This window comes from Gymnoscopelus braueri (assembly GCF_963280865.1).
Source record: "Gymnoscopelus braueri genome assembly, chromosome: 12".
Classification (NCBI taxonomy): domain Eukaryota; kingdom Metazoa; phylum Chordata; class Actinopteri; order Myctophiformes; family Myctophidae; genus Gymnoscopelus; species Gymnoscopelus braueri.
Window position 1 is genome coordinate 12,804,548 of NC_137614.1, and position 17,358 is coordinate 12,821,905.

The 17,358-nt window shown below is 39.7% G+C and overlaps 1 protein-coding gene across 4 annotated transcripts in view; it reads right to left on the reverse strand.

Annotated features, from left to right (window-relative positions):
* Nucleotides 1-1,049: 1,049 nt before the first annotated feature.
* Nucleotides 1,050-17,358, reverse strand: part of rbms2b (RNA binding motif, single stranded interacting protein 2b) — a 34,527-nt gene continuing 18,218 nt past the window's right edge. For 3 of the 4 annotated variants that reach the window (XM_080443629.1, XM_080443631.1, XM_080443632.1), the window contains 10 exons: nucleotides 13,263-13,420; nucleotides 12,036-12,115; nucleotides 10,780-10,889; nucleotides 9,916-9,962; nucleotides 9,273-9,366; nucleotides 8,545-8,595; nucleotides 6,764-6,874; nucleotides 5,255-5,353; nucleotides 5,048-5,137; nucleotides 1,050-4,314 (listed from right to left, as the gene is read on the reverse strand). In XM_080443629.1, coding sequence (XP_080299755.1) covers nucleotides 5,060-5,137; nucleotides 5,255-5,353; nucleotides 6,764-6,874; nucleotides 8,545-8,595; nucleotides 9,273-9,366; nucleotides 9,916-9,962; nucleotides 10,780-10,889; nucleotides 12,036-12,115; nucleotides 13,263-13,420 — 828 coding nt within the window. In that variant the 3' untranslated portion in view covers nucleotides 1,050-4,314; nucleotides 5,048-5,059. The remainder of the gene's footprint in view (nucleotides 4,315-5,047; nucleotides 5,138-5,254; nucleotides 5,354-6,763; nucleotides 6,875-8,544; nucleotides 8,596-9,272; nucleotides 9,367-9,915; nucleotides 9,963-10,779; nucleotides 10,890-12,035; nucleotides 12,116-13,262; nucleotides 13,421-17,358) is intronic. The other variant, XM_080443630.1, reaches the window with a different exon arrangement.

Sequence of the window (17,358 nt, forward strand, 5' to 3'; positions counted from 1 at the left end):
AAGGGGAATTTTGGACTAAAGTTTTCTTACCTTTTCTATGACGTTATGATATCTTAGGATGAATGGTACAGTAGAACATTTTCATAACTCCACCCCTGAGCCGCCACAGCTTAAAAGGTGCGCGGATAGGCCTTAGGTTAGATCACATATTTTAATAGCTTTTTTTGTAATTTTTTTTGGTGAGATCTGACGTTCATAGTGACTGAACACTGTCCCAAAAAAAAACAGAAGTCTCACTAGACGAGATTTCAATCTCGAGATTTCAATCTCGTCTAGCGAGACTTCAGTTTTTTTTTTTTTTTTTTTTTTTGGGTTGCATAGTGTTCAGTCACTATGAACGTCAGATCTCACCAAAAAAAATTACAAAAAAAGCTATTAAAATATGGGGGTGGAGTTATGAAAGTTTTCTACTGTATCATTCATCCTAAGATATCATAACGTCATAGAAAAGGTAAGAAAACTTTAAATTTTGGACTAAAGTTTTCTTACCTTTTCTATGATGTTATGATATCTTAGGATGAATGGTACAGTAGAAAAATGTCATAACTTCACCCCTGAGCCGCCATAGCTTAAAAGGTGCGCGGATAGGCCTTAGGTTAGATCACATATTTTAATAGCTTTTAAAAAAAAAAAATGTGGTGAGATCTGACGTTCATAGTGACTGAACACTATGCAACCAAAAAAAAAAAAAAAAAAAAAAAACAGAAGTCTCGCTAGACGAGATTGAAATCTCGAGATTTCAATCTCGTCTAGCGAGACTTGTTTTTTTTTTTTTTGGGACAGTGTTCTGTCACTATGAACGTCAGATCTAAAAAAAAAAAAAAAAAAAAAAAAGCTATTAAAATATGTGATCTAACCTAAGGCCTATCCGCGCACCTTTTAAGCTGTGGCGGCTCAGGGGTGGAGTTATGAAATTTTTCTACTGTACCATTCATCCTAAGATATAACGTCATAGAAAAGGTAAGAAAACTTTAGTCCAAAATTCCCCTTTAAATGCTCTTGTTAATATTCCATTGGATAAATAAATAAAAAAAAGCTGCACAGACAACTGTGGAAAAAAAACCTTTAATTAAAAAAATTATCGAGTTCAAAATCAAACCAAACAAGTTTTCAACAGCTGTAGTTCTTGAGGAAGGGGACAGAAGACAGAAGGACTAACATGATTGAGACAATAGAGTAGTCTGCTTGATGCTCATGACCACACCAGATGGGAGACCCACCGCACAAGGACTTTATCCAAACAAGATTTTAAAACTGACCCCATGTATAAGTTGATTTATTGAATGAGCTTCCAGGTTGTTTTGTAGAAACGTTGCAATCCCAAAATTAGCAGCAAGAAAGTTAATCAAAATTAACCTTTCAATAAACCGTTCAAGGAAATCTGTGACAGATTTGTTAACTTCAATTTCTTTTTGGAGAAAAACAATCCGGAATGACAATGGAACACAGACAAAATAATAGTTGTTTCTTTTTAAATCCGGTTGCTTTGTAAATCTATGTTCAGAGTATTTTCATACAGAAATAAAAGTATTCAACATTAACATTAGCAGTGCATGATGAAAAGCTCTGTTCCAGTCAGAACCAACCAACCATTTCTGAACAGTACTATTATACTTATTACTCTCATCAGTGATATCTAAGGCATTTCTGTGAAGTTTGACTTCTTATGTCCTAATAGGATTAACAGTTGGTTTCAGAATACAAACTAAAAGCACTCAACCAGTTTTAAGTCTCTGAATGAAAATGTTTTAACAAACAGGAGTAGAACAGAGAGAAATGTTTTTTTGGACTAAAACGTAAAAATTGTTATTTGATGGAAGGGAAACTAAATCTATTACGACTGTCTCAGATCTGCCACGATCTATCTTAGATCAGTGGCCTAGAATAATGAGGTCTTTTGTTACTGTGGACCCATACTATTATCCACTAGGATGACTTCTTTGGTGATACAGAAAACAAAAACAGGACAATTGCAGTTGGATGGATAGGGAGATGGGCAGTACACCATTTAGCATATATCAAGTACTCCTGCCATAATTTCTCGATTTGAGCAGATTTAGTTAGTACAATCGTCTTATGAACCACACTTTATGATAAACAAAACAGATTCCCTTTTAATTCAGCTATTTCACTGGCAACTGACGTGCTGAAGATGCAAGTATCAGGAGACTAGAGTCCTTCGAACATGAAAGTGTCTGTAGTAATTTTGTGAGGTGATCCATTGTCATAACGTGAGGTGTCTCTTACATTTCTGTAGTATTGCATTATTAAGAATAATAAATTAATTGCATAGACCATCAGACCTTGGGCATGATTCTGAATATTGGACGGAAGAGTAAAGGTATGGACACAGTACCAGCCGTGAGCAGCCATGAGTACTACTGCAGTTATTGCCTGTGATCCTTGCACACTGACTAAGCCTACATTGCTCTGGTATGATGAGGTAAGTTAAGGTTTTGACCATAAATGTATAAATTGTTCCCAACTGCTTGGGGCACATATCTGTAACAAGCTTATGAATCTAGCACAGATAATTCAACCATTACCGGGAGTTATACGCTTAAAAGTGCCAACACTGGTGACACAGACTGAACTGAAATATCTTTAACACATTAAAGCCTTTTGATGCTGTCGACATTGAAACCAGAGCAAGAGAATTATGCAAACACACAAACAAATCACTATTTCAAAGAGAAAATGCATCGTTGAAAACACTTATCTACGTTTCACTATTTAAAGCACACACAACACACTACCAAAAATAAAATCAAAGCCTCTTCGAAAAATAGCATCAATCTTAAAAAGTATTAAAAACGAATAAAAAAATCTCAAGAAAACTTTTTTAAATAAAAAAAAGTAAATAAAATAAACAACAGTCAAACACGAGGGGGGGGGGAAGCAGCAATGCAGGTGTAGAAGCAGACACATTTAACGGCCAATGTCAAGAAGACATCTCCATACTGGCCATATTAAAACATCTCAAGAGTGTGTCTTCTGAGGAAATACCAGGATAGCATCACACTGTAACAGTTGTTTTTCATGTCTGTGTAATAAGGATACCATATCCTAATAATAACATCTCGTTTTAGAAAATAATCCTTTGTGTGAGACTCTGCTTTCACTTCTATAAAATCAAATTGTGTAAAACCCTTTTAACGTGGAAATACACAACGACAAACTCATTGCTATGTGCACACGTTTTGATAAAATGTTATTAAAAATAACTGTGACATTATTACACACAGATAAAAAACAAACGAACAAAACTGTTACCCAAAAACAAAAGTCTACAGAAACTCAAAAGTCCTATGTACAGGCAGCTCTGTGTGAGATGCGATCTCTATTGAGCAACTTTGGATTTAATCAAGTGGAGCAGCTCAAAGTGAATATGCTTTGCTCTATATTAAAATATTCTGTGGAACACAGTTAATCTATTTATCTCTTTGAAAGCAGTCAGCTCTCCGAAATCTGTCATATTGACCACCATCTCTATCTAAATAATCATATTATTCTAATCCTTTGATTGTCTGAAGCTTTGTCAAGATTGTTGGAACTAATATATCTATAGATTCAAGTGCCAAAAGGAAGCAGAACGGCTTCTAATATGGTATAATATACTATCAAACTTGCTGCCACTTTTAAAGAAACAAATCCAAGTTAGCACCAGATCTCTCCAAAATAGAAGACCTTAGATTTTTGTTTGTTGGATGGTTTGTTTTGTAAGCCTTCTCTTTTTCAAATATTTGCACTAATCAATAAAACAAGGAGACACAAAGCTAAACACACAACGAAACAAAAAGAATTATGTACAAAAAGGCAGGTTCAAAGCTCAAAGTATCAGACAAAAAGAGAGAAATAAACTCTTAGCATATCTTACAAAAGGTAAAAAAAAAAAAAAAAAAAAAAAAAAAGAATTGACACGTGGTGTTGTGATATTCTGTTTCCTTCTGGCTCACCAGAGTAGTATTAAAAAAGAAATTGAAATATGTGCACACAAAAAAAAAGAAAAAAAAGAACGACATGTAATGTGTATCTGTGTGACCGGGTTTCTTCTGTCTCTTGAACGTTATCAAAATAGACGCGCCATCTTCTGTTCTTCTATTTCCTGTTTCGCTCGCCATCCTCTAGCCTTTGCATGTGTGGAGTAAAAGAGTTTTTGTATGAGTTTGTAGAAAATATCAATTTAGTCCTCTGTGTAACAGTAACAGTCCATTCCTCCCTATATTTGTCTGGTGCTGAAAGAGTCCAGAGTCAACTGTGCAGGTTGGTCAGCAAACAGGAACCCCGATGAGAGTTACTCCAGCTCCAGAACATCTAAAGACAGGGACGACGACGCCAGATTTAGCAATGAGAGCAACTATTGTGTGGTCCCTCATCTTTTCTCAATAAATACTGTAGCATCATTGCAAGAAAACAGATGTTTCTCCGGATTAGTCGCATGGATGTTTGCATGCACACAAACAGGCAACAGATAAACACACACACACCCACGCACTAACACACAAACACACGCACACACACACGCGCGTTTGTATTCCTATACTTATGAGGACATAAAAAGTTTAGGACGGCATTGAAAATAGCCGAAAGATTGCTGAAAAATAGCAGTTTTAACCATGAAACGACAATTTCTCTTGTGATGATGACCAGGAAAATTCTTCTCACAATGTCTATTTCTCAAATTCTACTATACTTGTGGCTATACTTGTGGGAAAATGTGGCCTTCACAAGTACAGTAATACAAGTATACACACAAACACATACACACACACACACACACACACTCTCTCACACACACACACACACACACACACACACACACACACACACACACACACACACACACACACACACACACACACACACACACACACACACACACACACACACACACACACTACACACACACACACACTACACACACACACACACACACACACACACACACACACACACACACACACACACACACACACACACACACACACACACACACTACACACACACACACACACACACACACACACAACACATTAGTGAAGCCCACCTCCGCCACTCTTCACTTGTTATGCTGGTAGGAGTAGGTTGTGTGTTCTGTAGGTGTCTCTATGGCAACTGGTTGTTGGACGGCACTTTCCTGCAAGAGAGAGAGAGAGAGAGAGAGAGAGAGGCAGCTGAGATTAATTTGCTTGAACAATAGTTTCACGCATTCCCATTACACCATGATGATCCAATTCCAAAAGGCAGAACATACTGTTGTGCTCCTCTGTACCTCAACTGAGACGTTGGTGGCAGGCACTTGGGTATACTGGGGAATGTAGGTCCCCTGCATAGATGCATTTGCAGGCATATACTAGTGGGAAACAAAAAAGAACAACATGATCAACAACAACACGTCACAGCCACTATATCAGCAACGCCGCTGTTGAATGTCAACCCTAAAGCTATAGGACAGCTCTCTTGGACAATTTATCCACTTAATCCATTCAAGACCTGGAACGCATCTGTGTCATTTTTTAAAAAAGCATTATTTTACACTTTGGCTATTCAAAAATAGCAGATATACAAGCTCGTAGCGCGGCACCGAGTGCCGCGCTACGAGCTTGTAGATCTGCTATTTTAGAAAAATCGTGAAAATGTGTGCAAATCTGAATATATGTGTTCTTTTCAAGGAACATTTTTAACTCAAATCTTTGCTTCTGGGGGTCCCTGGAACAAAATATTTTGAGATGGGGGACGGCGACCAAATACATATCATTTTGGGTGGTCCTTGACATGAAAAAGTTTGAGCACCACTGATATAGAAACATACGTTTTTCAGAAAACTGTTAGGATTTAGAAGACATTTGTAGAATCGGCTTCAGGTCTTAATGGGTTAACCCATTCAGTCCGGGAACGCAACTACAAATGTCTTCTAAATCCTAACAGTTTTCTGAAAACCGTATCTTGCTATTATAACAGTGGTTCTCAAACTTTTTTCGTGTCAAGGACCACCCAAAATGCCCTATGGGTCACATAGGGCATTCGCAAGGCTTACTTTTACATACCGGGGGGCGCAGGTGCTCTTTTTGTGCAACAAATTCTCCCCAAAGATATGTCTTCTCAAACTGTTGTGTCATGAGTACATTAAGACAGAAAGCGAATATATTACGCAGCAATCAAGTGACAGTATTTTGCATTTTCGTATCGTTAATTCGTCACTCCCCCGTTGTCTAAAGACTAAAGAGTATTTGAGTTCTTGAGGGCTTTATGATCAAGGCTTGATGCCAAAAAAACTGAATCATTCATTAATTGTAATGGAGGCAAAGGTTAAAAAATAGGGATGGGATGATAATCGTTTATCGTGATTAAAAAAAGCTCACAATAATCGTATCGCAGAGATTTAAATTTATTGTGAAATTGTCCTCAAGTCATACACTGGGATCAATTCACCTTTACCGAGCTGCATATCCGGTACCACTTAAAAACCCTCTAGAATTCGTAAAACGCACCTGTAAAGAATGTACTTGATACAGTCTTTTTTTCACTCTCTAAATCTCTTTGCCAAAAATAGCAGATGTACAAAGTGGCATTTTAAGAGTTTTAAGCATATTTTGATTATCGCGATAATATCGTAAATCGCAATTATTTTGGTCACAATAATCGGGACATGACATTTTCATATCAACCCATCCCTAGTTAAGTTGAAATAGTTGAAATAATGGTGATATTTATTTGAAGTTACATCGCCCAGGCCTACTGTATACTGTACTATGGGACTAACTGTGCCACTGCTGCCCATGGAGAGGTGGCTAAGCTGCTGGGCCAGCGGCCCCATCATAGAGGTGGGCTGGATGGACATGGTGTGTTCCATTCCTGGCGTTAGGACAGCTCCCTGTGAGAAGAACAGAGAGATAGCACTCATCAACCACACTGATACAGGGACTGATAATAATAAGTGTAAGGTCGGGAACCGGAGGAACTGGATCCAACATTGAGGAACCGGAATTCGATTCCGTTTCCGGATTGCACTGTCAGAGCTGATATGTGGACTTCACGTCTGCAATACAATTACAATACCAGCGCTTCTGTAACAGAGAGAGGTCCTCTGTTACTTATGTTTGCTATAACCCTTATTTATTGACTGATATTTGCACAGCACATTGGCACTTTCACTAATTTGCAATATAAAGTGCAATATGTATGTTGTGAGGTTTTATTGTTGAGTTTGATTTAATGCTTAACAGTACCTGGTGTGTTTCAGTAGATTGGGCTGGACCATAGTCAAGAGGTCAATGGGGGGTTGTACTGTGCTTTTGCTATTGATATTTATGTTGTAGTATAGTGTGATAAAGAATCATTGTTGTAGTTCTTAAGAGTTTGTAATATATTTGTATGTGGATTAACTGTATAGGTATTCATGTATCTATAATGTTTTAGATTTATAATACACCCCTTGGAATGGAGCAGTCCAGGCTCATTAGCTGCAGCTGGTATAAAAGGCTGCCAGTTCTCAGAGAAGAGAGGGGTGGAAAGCAAGACACCGCCATGCCAATGCTGTAACAAAGGTTTTGCGTTATATTTGTTGGTTTGGTGAAAAAAATAGACCGTCTGGTTGAACTCTATACCATGCCTCTGTACTACTTACAACCGCATAGTCGGACATTCTCACAAATGCTTCACAAACTTTTTAATTTCAAGCATCACCATAACTCTGAGAGTGTACAAATGGACCTGTAAGGGTCCATTTAGAACCCCCTCAAGGAACCCAGAAGGTCCCTGTACCTCAGAACCACTACTATATGCAGTATGTAATACTGTATGATTGAATTTGTAATGAAGGCCAAAATTAAATATATATATATATTTCTAAATATATAGGAATTGTTAAAGAGAATCGTTAAGGAACGGGAATCGTTAAAATCGTAAAGGATCCCAAGACTAATACTAAGACAGCCTGCCTCTGTTCTAATTCCTGACAATGATGATGAGCTCCAAATGATGATGAGATGATGGTCTCCAAAAAGGAGAATATGAAGGGAGGCCTTCAAGATAAAATATATTAGATCTGCCTACTGTTTAGAATGATCCCAGAGTTAAAAGCTATAATAAACAATACTACGTTTCGACTTGAAACCTGACAAAGACAATTTCAGGTCGAAACGTTCTGCTTATTAAACTCACTTTGTGAGCATTCTAAACAGTGTGCATACTTAGCAAGGCACTTGATTGGGCTAGCCTGCTTAACCGCTCAGCTGCTTTAAGCCTACCGCTTCAAACACAAACACGAATACAAACACAACTAATACAAACTAACAACAGCCTACTGCTTAAAGCACTTAATATACTTAAGCACTCAAAGAACAACTAATAGCAACCTGTTAGATAAGAAAATCCTATACTTAGAACTACACCAGATGAGTTCAGTAGTTCAGGTCTCTCCAGAGTTTGAAAGCACAAACTTCTAGTTAGTCTAGGTAGTGTATTGTTGTATCCAGCACCTGTTGCAATTCTATTGGGATGTGCGTGCATTTTCTTAGAGAACAGGCCTTCCAAGGTACTCACTGTGGGCTGCATGAGGTACGACTGGTGGTGCATCCAGGATGGGTTGTGGACCTGCAATAATTCCAAAGGGAAAGGAAGACATGTGTCATCATTGTGACATAGCAATATCAGGGTTCCCACACATTTTATAACAATGCATTTTCAAAACAAAAAGTATTTTTCCCCATTTCCAGGACTATAGAAATCATACAGTGCAATAATGAGACTCTTAAACCAGTGTGCCATCAATGCCTCAAGACAGACTCGAGCGAAGGTGTCACGTGACAAAAAAAACAGATCTACAAGCTAACAACGTATCAAGTAGCACTGCATTTGACCACATTTTACCCATCTTTCACGTAATGTTAGACAAAAACAACGTATTTCATTGCTGTCGGGCAGAAACCTCTTATTACTCTGTATTTTAACTTTTTGTGTTTTTTCGTAAATCATACAGTGTCACACAAAAGCATCAAAAGCATTTCTGCTATTTTAGAATTTGAATCCTGAAAGTAACAGTTTTGGACATATGAGGTTTCCACTCGACAGAGACGATAGCCAAAGATTTTCCAAAACTTTTGATTCATTCCAAACCTTTTCCAGGCCTGGAAGTTTTTCTAATTTCAAAATATTTCCAGGAATTTCATGACCGTGGGAACCCTGCATTATGTATGTAATGATCCTTGCACAGATAGCAATCTAGCGGCGATGCCCTACAAGGAGGTCTAACAGTAAAGAGGTTTCAGTACCTGGTAGGTTGATACCGGAGAATGCATGTACGGGGACAGGGAAGTCTGGGCTATCATCCGGTTGGGGGCAAGGCTGTAGGGAGAGGAGTAGAACCTATGGTAGAGAAACAAGTTATTAGTGATCAGAGCATGTTTCACCGTCACCACAGGCACAGGGTAATCTAGAGTACTGAAGTCCTGACGTCACTCGTTCATCACCCTTGGGTCACGGAGGTCATTTCTCTATGGAGAATAACATTGGGTCATCTTAGAATCGTCTCATTTGAGAATTGTGGTCCAAAAATAAACAAATTGTCCCGGCGCCCGCGCCATTGTCAAGGAGGTGGCTCTGTACGATAGTCAGTCACTCATATTTGATACAGCCTGTTTCTGGCAAAACTTTAATTAATTCGGCGGCGGTAACGTTAGCGTTTTCTCACCGTCAGTTGATGCTTTATAAATACCCATATGAGTCAAACCGCCGCGCTCATTTGTTTATTAACATAATATGTAGCTTATATGAAGCGATATTAAACACGTCAATGAGAATTCAGAATGACGGGAAAAAACCCGACCCAGGTAGGATGAGTAAATTACGTCAAGACTTCGGAGCTCTATGTCTGGATCATAGAAATCAGCTGTACCAAGAAGTAGTAGCACTCACCCATTCTGTAAGGCTGTGGTGGGGTCATATGTTAGTGTCATTCCTCCCTGGAAAATAAGCCAAAGCCATTCATTAACAAGCACATGTTCTGTGATGAGCTCTCACTTTGCCTGGAGGTTGCATAAGAGTTAGGTTGCATAAGTTAGGATGTACATACAACATTACATTAAAAGTTAAATATATTATCAGTAGTATTGCATAAGAACCTTCATCTTCTGTTCAGCCAACACATAACTACATTAATTCCAATCATTACAGTGATGTCATTATATCCAAAGCAGAACCGTGATGGCATTATGTTTTATTTATATATATATATATATATATATATATATATATATATATATATATATATATATATATATATATATATATAAAACATACGTTTTTCAAAAAACTCTTAGGATTTAGAACAGTGGCAATAGCAGATCTACAAGCTCGTTGTGCGGCACCGAGTGCCGCGCTACGAGCTTGTAGATCTGCTATTTTTGAAAAATCGTATCGAATATATATTTTTTAAAGAGAACATTTGTAACAATCTTTGCTTCTGGGGGTGGTCCCTGGAACAAAATATTTTACAAATGTAAAACAAAATATATATTCAAAGATTTGCACTCGGCACTCTGTGCCGCACTATGAGCTTGTAGATCTGCTATTTTTGAATAGCCAAAGAAAACTAAAATGACAGAGATGCGCGTTCCCGGATTTATTGGGTAAAATGTAGCTGCACGCCAGTGTGTTGCGCACCGGAAATCTACAAGCTCACAATGTGCCGCAGACACTAATACGTAAACCAAGTACAAATCAGCCATTACACAATGTGGCATGGAATTGAATTACGAGTTCAGTAAGAGTTCAACTCACCGTTTCTCCGTCTCTCGTCCAGGGACGGCCGTTCTGCAGGTATTTCCCTTGGCTCTGACGCTTCTTCTGACCCCCGTCGGCAAACTTACACAACAAGGGCTCTGCCGGGACTAGAGGATCACAGAGGTGTGATTGATGATGAGTTTCATCCATATATCGGGCGATGATGTGTGTGATGTAGGATTACATTAGATATCATGAATATGTAATGGTGCCAAATGTGCTTCACACAAACAGAAGGTCATCTTAGTGACATTAATGTAAATGGTGTAAAAAAATGATAGTATAGATAGAGTATCTCCAGTGGTGTAAAGTAACTAAGTACATTTACTCAACTCAGCCCAATATACATTTCGGCCTTTTGAAAACAGCCGATCTACAAGCTCACAATGCGCTGCGACGCATTGTGAGCTTGTAGATCGGCTATTTTCAAACGTTTTTTATACATTTGAAAACTTGTGAAATGGAACATTCTGCATAATGAGTACTTTCTACATTTGGTACTTTAAAGGTAGGGTAAGTGATATTTTTTGGTTAAAACAAAAAGTATTTTGTTAAAAGGTTAAAGCGCTATAGTCTGATAGTAATCATTGCTATAGAGTGTTTGTTCAGTAACAGGAGTCTCCATGTCTCTCCTTAATAAACAGAAAATACATTTTCTGGTAGGTGTCAAAATCTCAGCCAATCAGGAGAAAGTACCAATTTTTAAGCTTCATTTTTATAGTGTTCCAGTTCCAAATTTGCCTGCTCATTTCTTAGTGTCATCACTTCCAATTTCACTTGTTTAATCTATATCCTGATTGAGTTCTCTATCCTGATTGGATACAATTGGAAATGAAACTGAAACTGAAACGAAAATGCATTTTCTGTTTAATAAAGAGGTGGAGAGACAAGGAGACTAATTTTACTGAACAAACACTCTATAGCAATGAGTACTATCAGATTATAGAGCTATTTAACACCAAAGAAAATCACTTACCCTACCTTTAAGTACATGTTGATGCCAATACTTTTGTACTTTTACTCAAGCCAATTTTGAATTCCGAACTTTTACTTGTAACAGAGTATTTCTACATTGCAGTATTGATACCTTTCCTTAAGTAAAAAAAATAATAGTACTTTTTCCACCACTGGATATCATGAATATGTAATGGCGTTAAATGTGCTTCACACAAACAGAAGGTCATCTTAGGGACATAAATGTAAAAGGTGTCAAAAATAGATACAGGCCTACAGTACAGATAAGAGTATCTCACCTGGTACTCCTGGGGGAGTCTTGATATATTTGCCATTGAAGTGTTGAATGATGGCCTCACATTTCTCTGTTGACTCCATCCTGCAGGGGAGGGTTATTTCAACTCATCACTAAAAGCACATCCCAGTGAGTACAAAAACAGCAGGTGTCTCATATAGTGCAAGGCATGGAGTTTTTGTCTATTTCCTACCCTTTATTGGCCACCAGAGGGCTCAGTTATTACCATTATGTAACTGGAAAACAAAGTTTGTCATTTTGCCTAAGCTAACGTAATTTGGATCTTTTTGGATCTTGGCCTCATTTATTGCATTGCGCAAGTTACAAAAAAAAAAGAAAAAAAGCCTAAACAGATTAGGATGTACCAGAACTGACCGCCTGTAGCCCCACTGTATACCAACCCTGAACTGCACACAGTAAATCAGTGGTTCCAATCTCTCAATTGGGGGCTCCTGGTACTGCTGGGTTTCTATAATACCAGGTCTAACTAGTCCCCGATTAAACAGCTACAATTACAAAGACCCCAGGTGAGTTAACCCATTCAATCGGGGAAAGCATACTGTGTCATTTTAGAGTTTTTAATAGCTATAACCATTATTTTATACTTTGGGCTATTCAAAAATTGCAGATATACAAGCTCATTGCTCATGCCGTGCTACGAGCTTGTAGATCGGCAATAAAAAAGAAATAAATGTGATTGTGTAATTTGTGCAAATCTTAGAATACATATATATTTTTTGAAACAACATTTTTAACTCAAATCTCTGCTTCTGGGGGGGTGGGGGGAGTCCCTGGAACAACACATTTTGATGGGTAAAACCATCATACCCAAAATTAGATGTATTTGGCCGCCGACCCCATCTAAAAATATTTTGTTCCAAAGACCCCCCAGAAGCAAAGATTTTAGTTAAAAATGTTGTTTCCAAAATATATATATATTAAAAGATTTGCACAAATTTTCACGATAAAAAAAAATTGGCAGATCTGCAAGCTGTATATCTGCTATTTTTGAATAGCCAAAGTATAAAATAATGGTTATATCTTTAAAAAAAAATCTAAAATGACACAGATGCGTTACCGGATTGAATGGTTAAAACAATTACAATTACAAAGACCCCCAGGTGAATTAAAACATCCTGGATGGATTGAAAACCAGCAGATTCAGGGGTCATCATCATGAACAATAGACTGGGGTATAGGGGGGGGAGGAATCGCTGCTCCCGATGCTTACCTGGCGAAACCGACTCCTCGGCTGGTTCCGTTGGCGTCTCGGAGGATGCGAGTAGAGATGACCTGGCTGAAGGGCTTCAGCATGTTCTCCAGCTCCTGCTCGTCCATGGACACCGGCAGGTTGGAGATGTACAGGTTGGTGGGGTCCTGCTCCTGTTGCTGTAAGGTAGAGGAGGGGGGTGGACAGTTTTAAAGGCTGATTGATATTATAATGAGTGTCACGTCGCACCTTTCAGTCGAAGATATACGTTTATTACACGTCATGTCTGAATTAGGCTTAAGAATGAGCCGGTGCCGCAGTCCTTTGAAGCCGGATCACCCGGAGCCTTCGAAAAGCTGCCATCAATAGCATGAGGACGTTCATATGAGAACTTGACAGGAAGCGTTAAAGATTTATCATATTAGGGAGGGAGGGAGGGTGGGAGGGTGGAGGTCGTCAGACAGGCAGAAAAACAGTCTTGGAACAGAGGGCAGAGGGGTTGTAAGTCGAAGGCGGATTTCATATTGGCCCGGGAGAAAGAGAAAAGCTGAGAAGCCTGGAAGAAGTCTGAGGGGAACGAGATGGAGTCGATAGTGGTCTGGCTGGACTTCAGTTGAACCTCTAACCCCCCCCCCCCCTCCTATTTCTTTCTTTTTCTCTTCTCCTCTATTCCTGCTCTTCTCTCTTCATCTCTCCTTCATCCGCCTCGGTCTCTCTCACCCTACCTGTCCAATGCTTACAAATTGTATAGATAGAAGACAGTCTCCGGCTAACTGCTTTTAATAGGACAGAGGGGACATGTGTCGGGTGATGTGATATCGGACTATATTCTATGTATTCAGAGACTGATACAGTCCATTAAATAATATAATTATGAACAGCATATATTATATAATCATATTACATCCTGCCATGGATTATGTAAAATAATGACATAGTCTCACTGGAGAATCACATTTTGGACGAAGGCCTTTTGGTGATGATTAGATCTATAGCCTCATGCTATCATGGTCCCACAGGAGGGCCATTATGGCTCTACTTCCCCATGCATTGTGTATAATGTGTCACTCACACGCATTATAGTCATATGAATGTGTTAATCCTGACCTTGAATTCAGGTGCAGGGACCGGCTGTAATCTGCTTGCATATATCAACGAAATTATGCATCAAATCTTGGATCAGAAATTCACAACCCACAAAGAAACTCCTTTGGACAGCTGTAGTGGCATTTTATCTTTTTGTATTATGTTTTATTAAACCTCACCACCTCCTCGAAAAAAGAATTTGACCGAAAGCGATGATAGCTCGCAAAGGATAACCAATCTATACCCCCCCGAACCATTTTGCATATTCATTACTTCAGTGTGCAGATGTGATTAAAAACCTGTAAACGCATTTGGAATTAATTTACATGTCATGAATAATGCATGTGTAATTGCCGCGACCTGTGGTGAAGGTGATTCCTCTCACCCCCCCCTCTCCTATCCCTCCTCCTCCTCCTCCTCCTCCTCAGCAGTGAGAAGCAGCGATGGGGAGCCAACCCACAGGACCTGTGCTGATGATTCAGAGTGATTCAGAGAGGGATCTGACGCAAGCACAAGCCGGGTTGTAGGAAACCAGAGTGAAACGGGCAAAGTTACTTTGTGAGTGAGACTGTGTGAATGTCAGCGTCACAGCTTAGCGAGAGATCAGCTTTCCTGGGGGGTGTCAGGGGTGCACGAGTGTGTACAATAATACATGTGTGTGTGTGTGTGTGTGTGTGTGTGTGTGTGTGTGTGTGTGTGTGTGTGTGTGTGTGTGCGTGTGTGAGCGTGCTCGGGCGTGCGTGTGTGTGTGTGTGTGTGTGTGTGTGTGTGTGTGTGTGTGTGTGTGTGTGTGTGTGTGTGTGTGTGTGTGTGTGATAGCGATCCGGTTGAGGTAAGGTTGGTAGAGTCGGTGCATGCATGGGTGCCAAGTGTGCTATGAGCGTGTGTGTGTGTGTGTGTGTGTGTGTGTGTGTGTGTGTGTGTGTGTGTGTGTGTGTGTGTGTGTGTGTGTGTGTGTGTGTGTTGACAGGGCGGCTGGCTGGGCACAGGGCCCTGCTGACTGGGGAGCTGCTCAGACACTGAGTCAGACGCCACCAGGGAGAACAGACAGGGTCTTTGTGCAGAGCGCTCAGGGAGCAGGACCTGGGACACGCTCTCCTAACACCGTCACTACACTGACTGCAACACACACACACACACACACACACACACACACACACACACACACACACACACACACACACACACACACACACACACACACACACACACACACACACGCACGCACAAACGCACGCACAAACGCACACACACACACACACACACACACACACCTGCCCGTGTGCCACATGAAACACACATGCTACACTATGTGCATCCACAACATGCACTTGTTTGTGCTTGCATATAGGACAGTGTATTCATACCCCCAAAATACCCTGGTGAAGCATACACCCATGTGTGTGAGGATTAATTGGCCTACCTACACTCATGAGCTATACTGTTCGTGTAATAACATAACAACAACCTCTCAGCTCTTAGGAGCTCTGCAGCCCATGGGGAGAAACACAGCAGGGGAGCTGGAGAATAAGGATCACGAGAGCGTATGGGAAACACAGGAGAAGATCAGGTCGGAGAACATAAAGCACGATCCATGCATGTCTAATAAGGGGTGCCACGTTTTGAATTCCTAAAGCATTGGAAGTGAGTTCGCAAATGGCTTCCCCCTCGCCAGGTTTCCAATGTATTTTCCCCCCATAGGGTTTGCGTTTTCTGCTGAAAATAAGGTCTGTGGTTATCATAAGTACACCCGTTAAAGGAATGCAATGCGATGCGAGACTATGTGAACTAGCCAACACCAACTCGGGACTCCTGAATCGCTGCTCTACACAGCCCTCCTGTCTATCACCGGGGTCTTGTGTCTAGTGTTGTTAGCTCCGCAGTCGCGCCACAGTGTGTCTACGTAGGTGGTGTGCCTCCTTTGCCTCCTTGCTGCACCTTTGTTTGGAGGAATACATCACCCCCAAATAACTTTTTTTCTATCATTTACTCACCCTGTACAGCCTTGAATTCATGGAGAGTTTTTGCTTTCTCATGTTCTTTTACAGTGAATGAAGAATCAAAAAAAAGAAGAAAATACTTGATGAATTGAAGATGGAACGGCAAAAACGACATCAAAGATCTGTTTATAAACTCCCACAGTATGATCCAAGGTGTCCAGTAACCAGTCGTATCCTCAGTGCTCCCAAGACACGATGAGCATGCCTGCGTTTGCTGTTGTAAGTCTTGGACCCCAATTTTGTTTTTAGCTTAATCAAGTAAAGAAAATACTTGTATTGATTGAAGTGAAAAGAATCTCAATTTTAGTTTTTGAATTCTTCATTCACCGTGAAGGAATGCAACAAAAACAAAACATTATTCATGAATTGAAGCCTTCATGGGGTGAGTAATTGATAGAAGAAGAAGGGGGAAAAAATCAACTGTGAATGTTGAAGCTGTTTTGTGCGGTCCTACATTTTTATTAATTGCACGTGTGGTTCAGAAATCATAAAAAGCGTATTCATTTGTGGTGATTATCTTGTTGCTCCAGAACTTATTTTCTTAATTTATCCCAAATCCAATGCAAAGATTCCATTGGAAATGTGCAGAGTGAACCCATGGCGGCGGTAACATCCAGGTTGGCCTAACTCCTTGTTGGCAAAATCGTAGTTGAAACATCTTTCCTTTAAGCGCCAAAGAATAACCAAGTTCAGACTCTGCAATGTGAATTTTGCCCACATGTGCAACAGATTTAGTTCTGCCCAAGGTTCTGAAGAGCAGTGGTTCTCAAAGTGGGGTCCGGGGACCCCCAGGGGTCCTTGTAGGGGTTCCAGGGGGTCCCCAGCAAAAGTAATAAATAACATCACAATCATTTTAACCACTTCATCCATTTCTGCGTTGGCTATTCAAAAATAGCAGATCTACGCAAGCTTGTACATGTGCTATTTTGGGGAATTTAAAAAAAAATCCCGAAAATGTTTTTTAATAATTTTTAATAATTTTGATTTCTTTTTTACAAAAATCTTCTCTTCTGGCACAAAACATTAAAAAA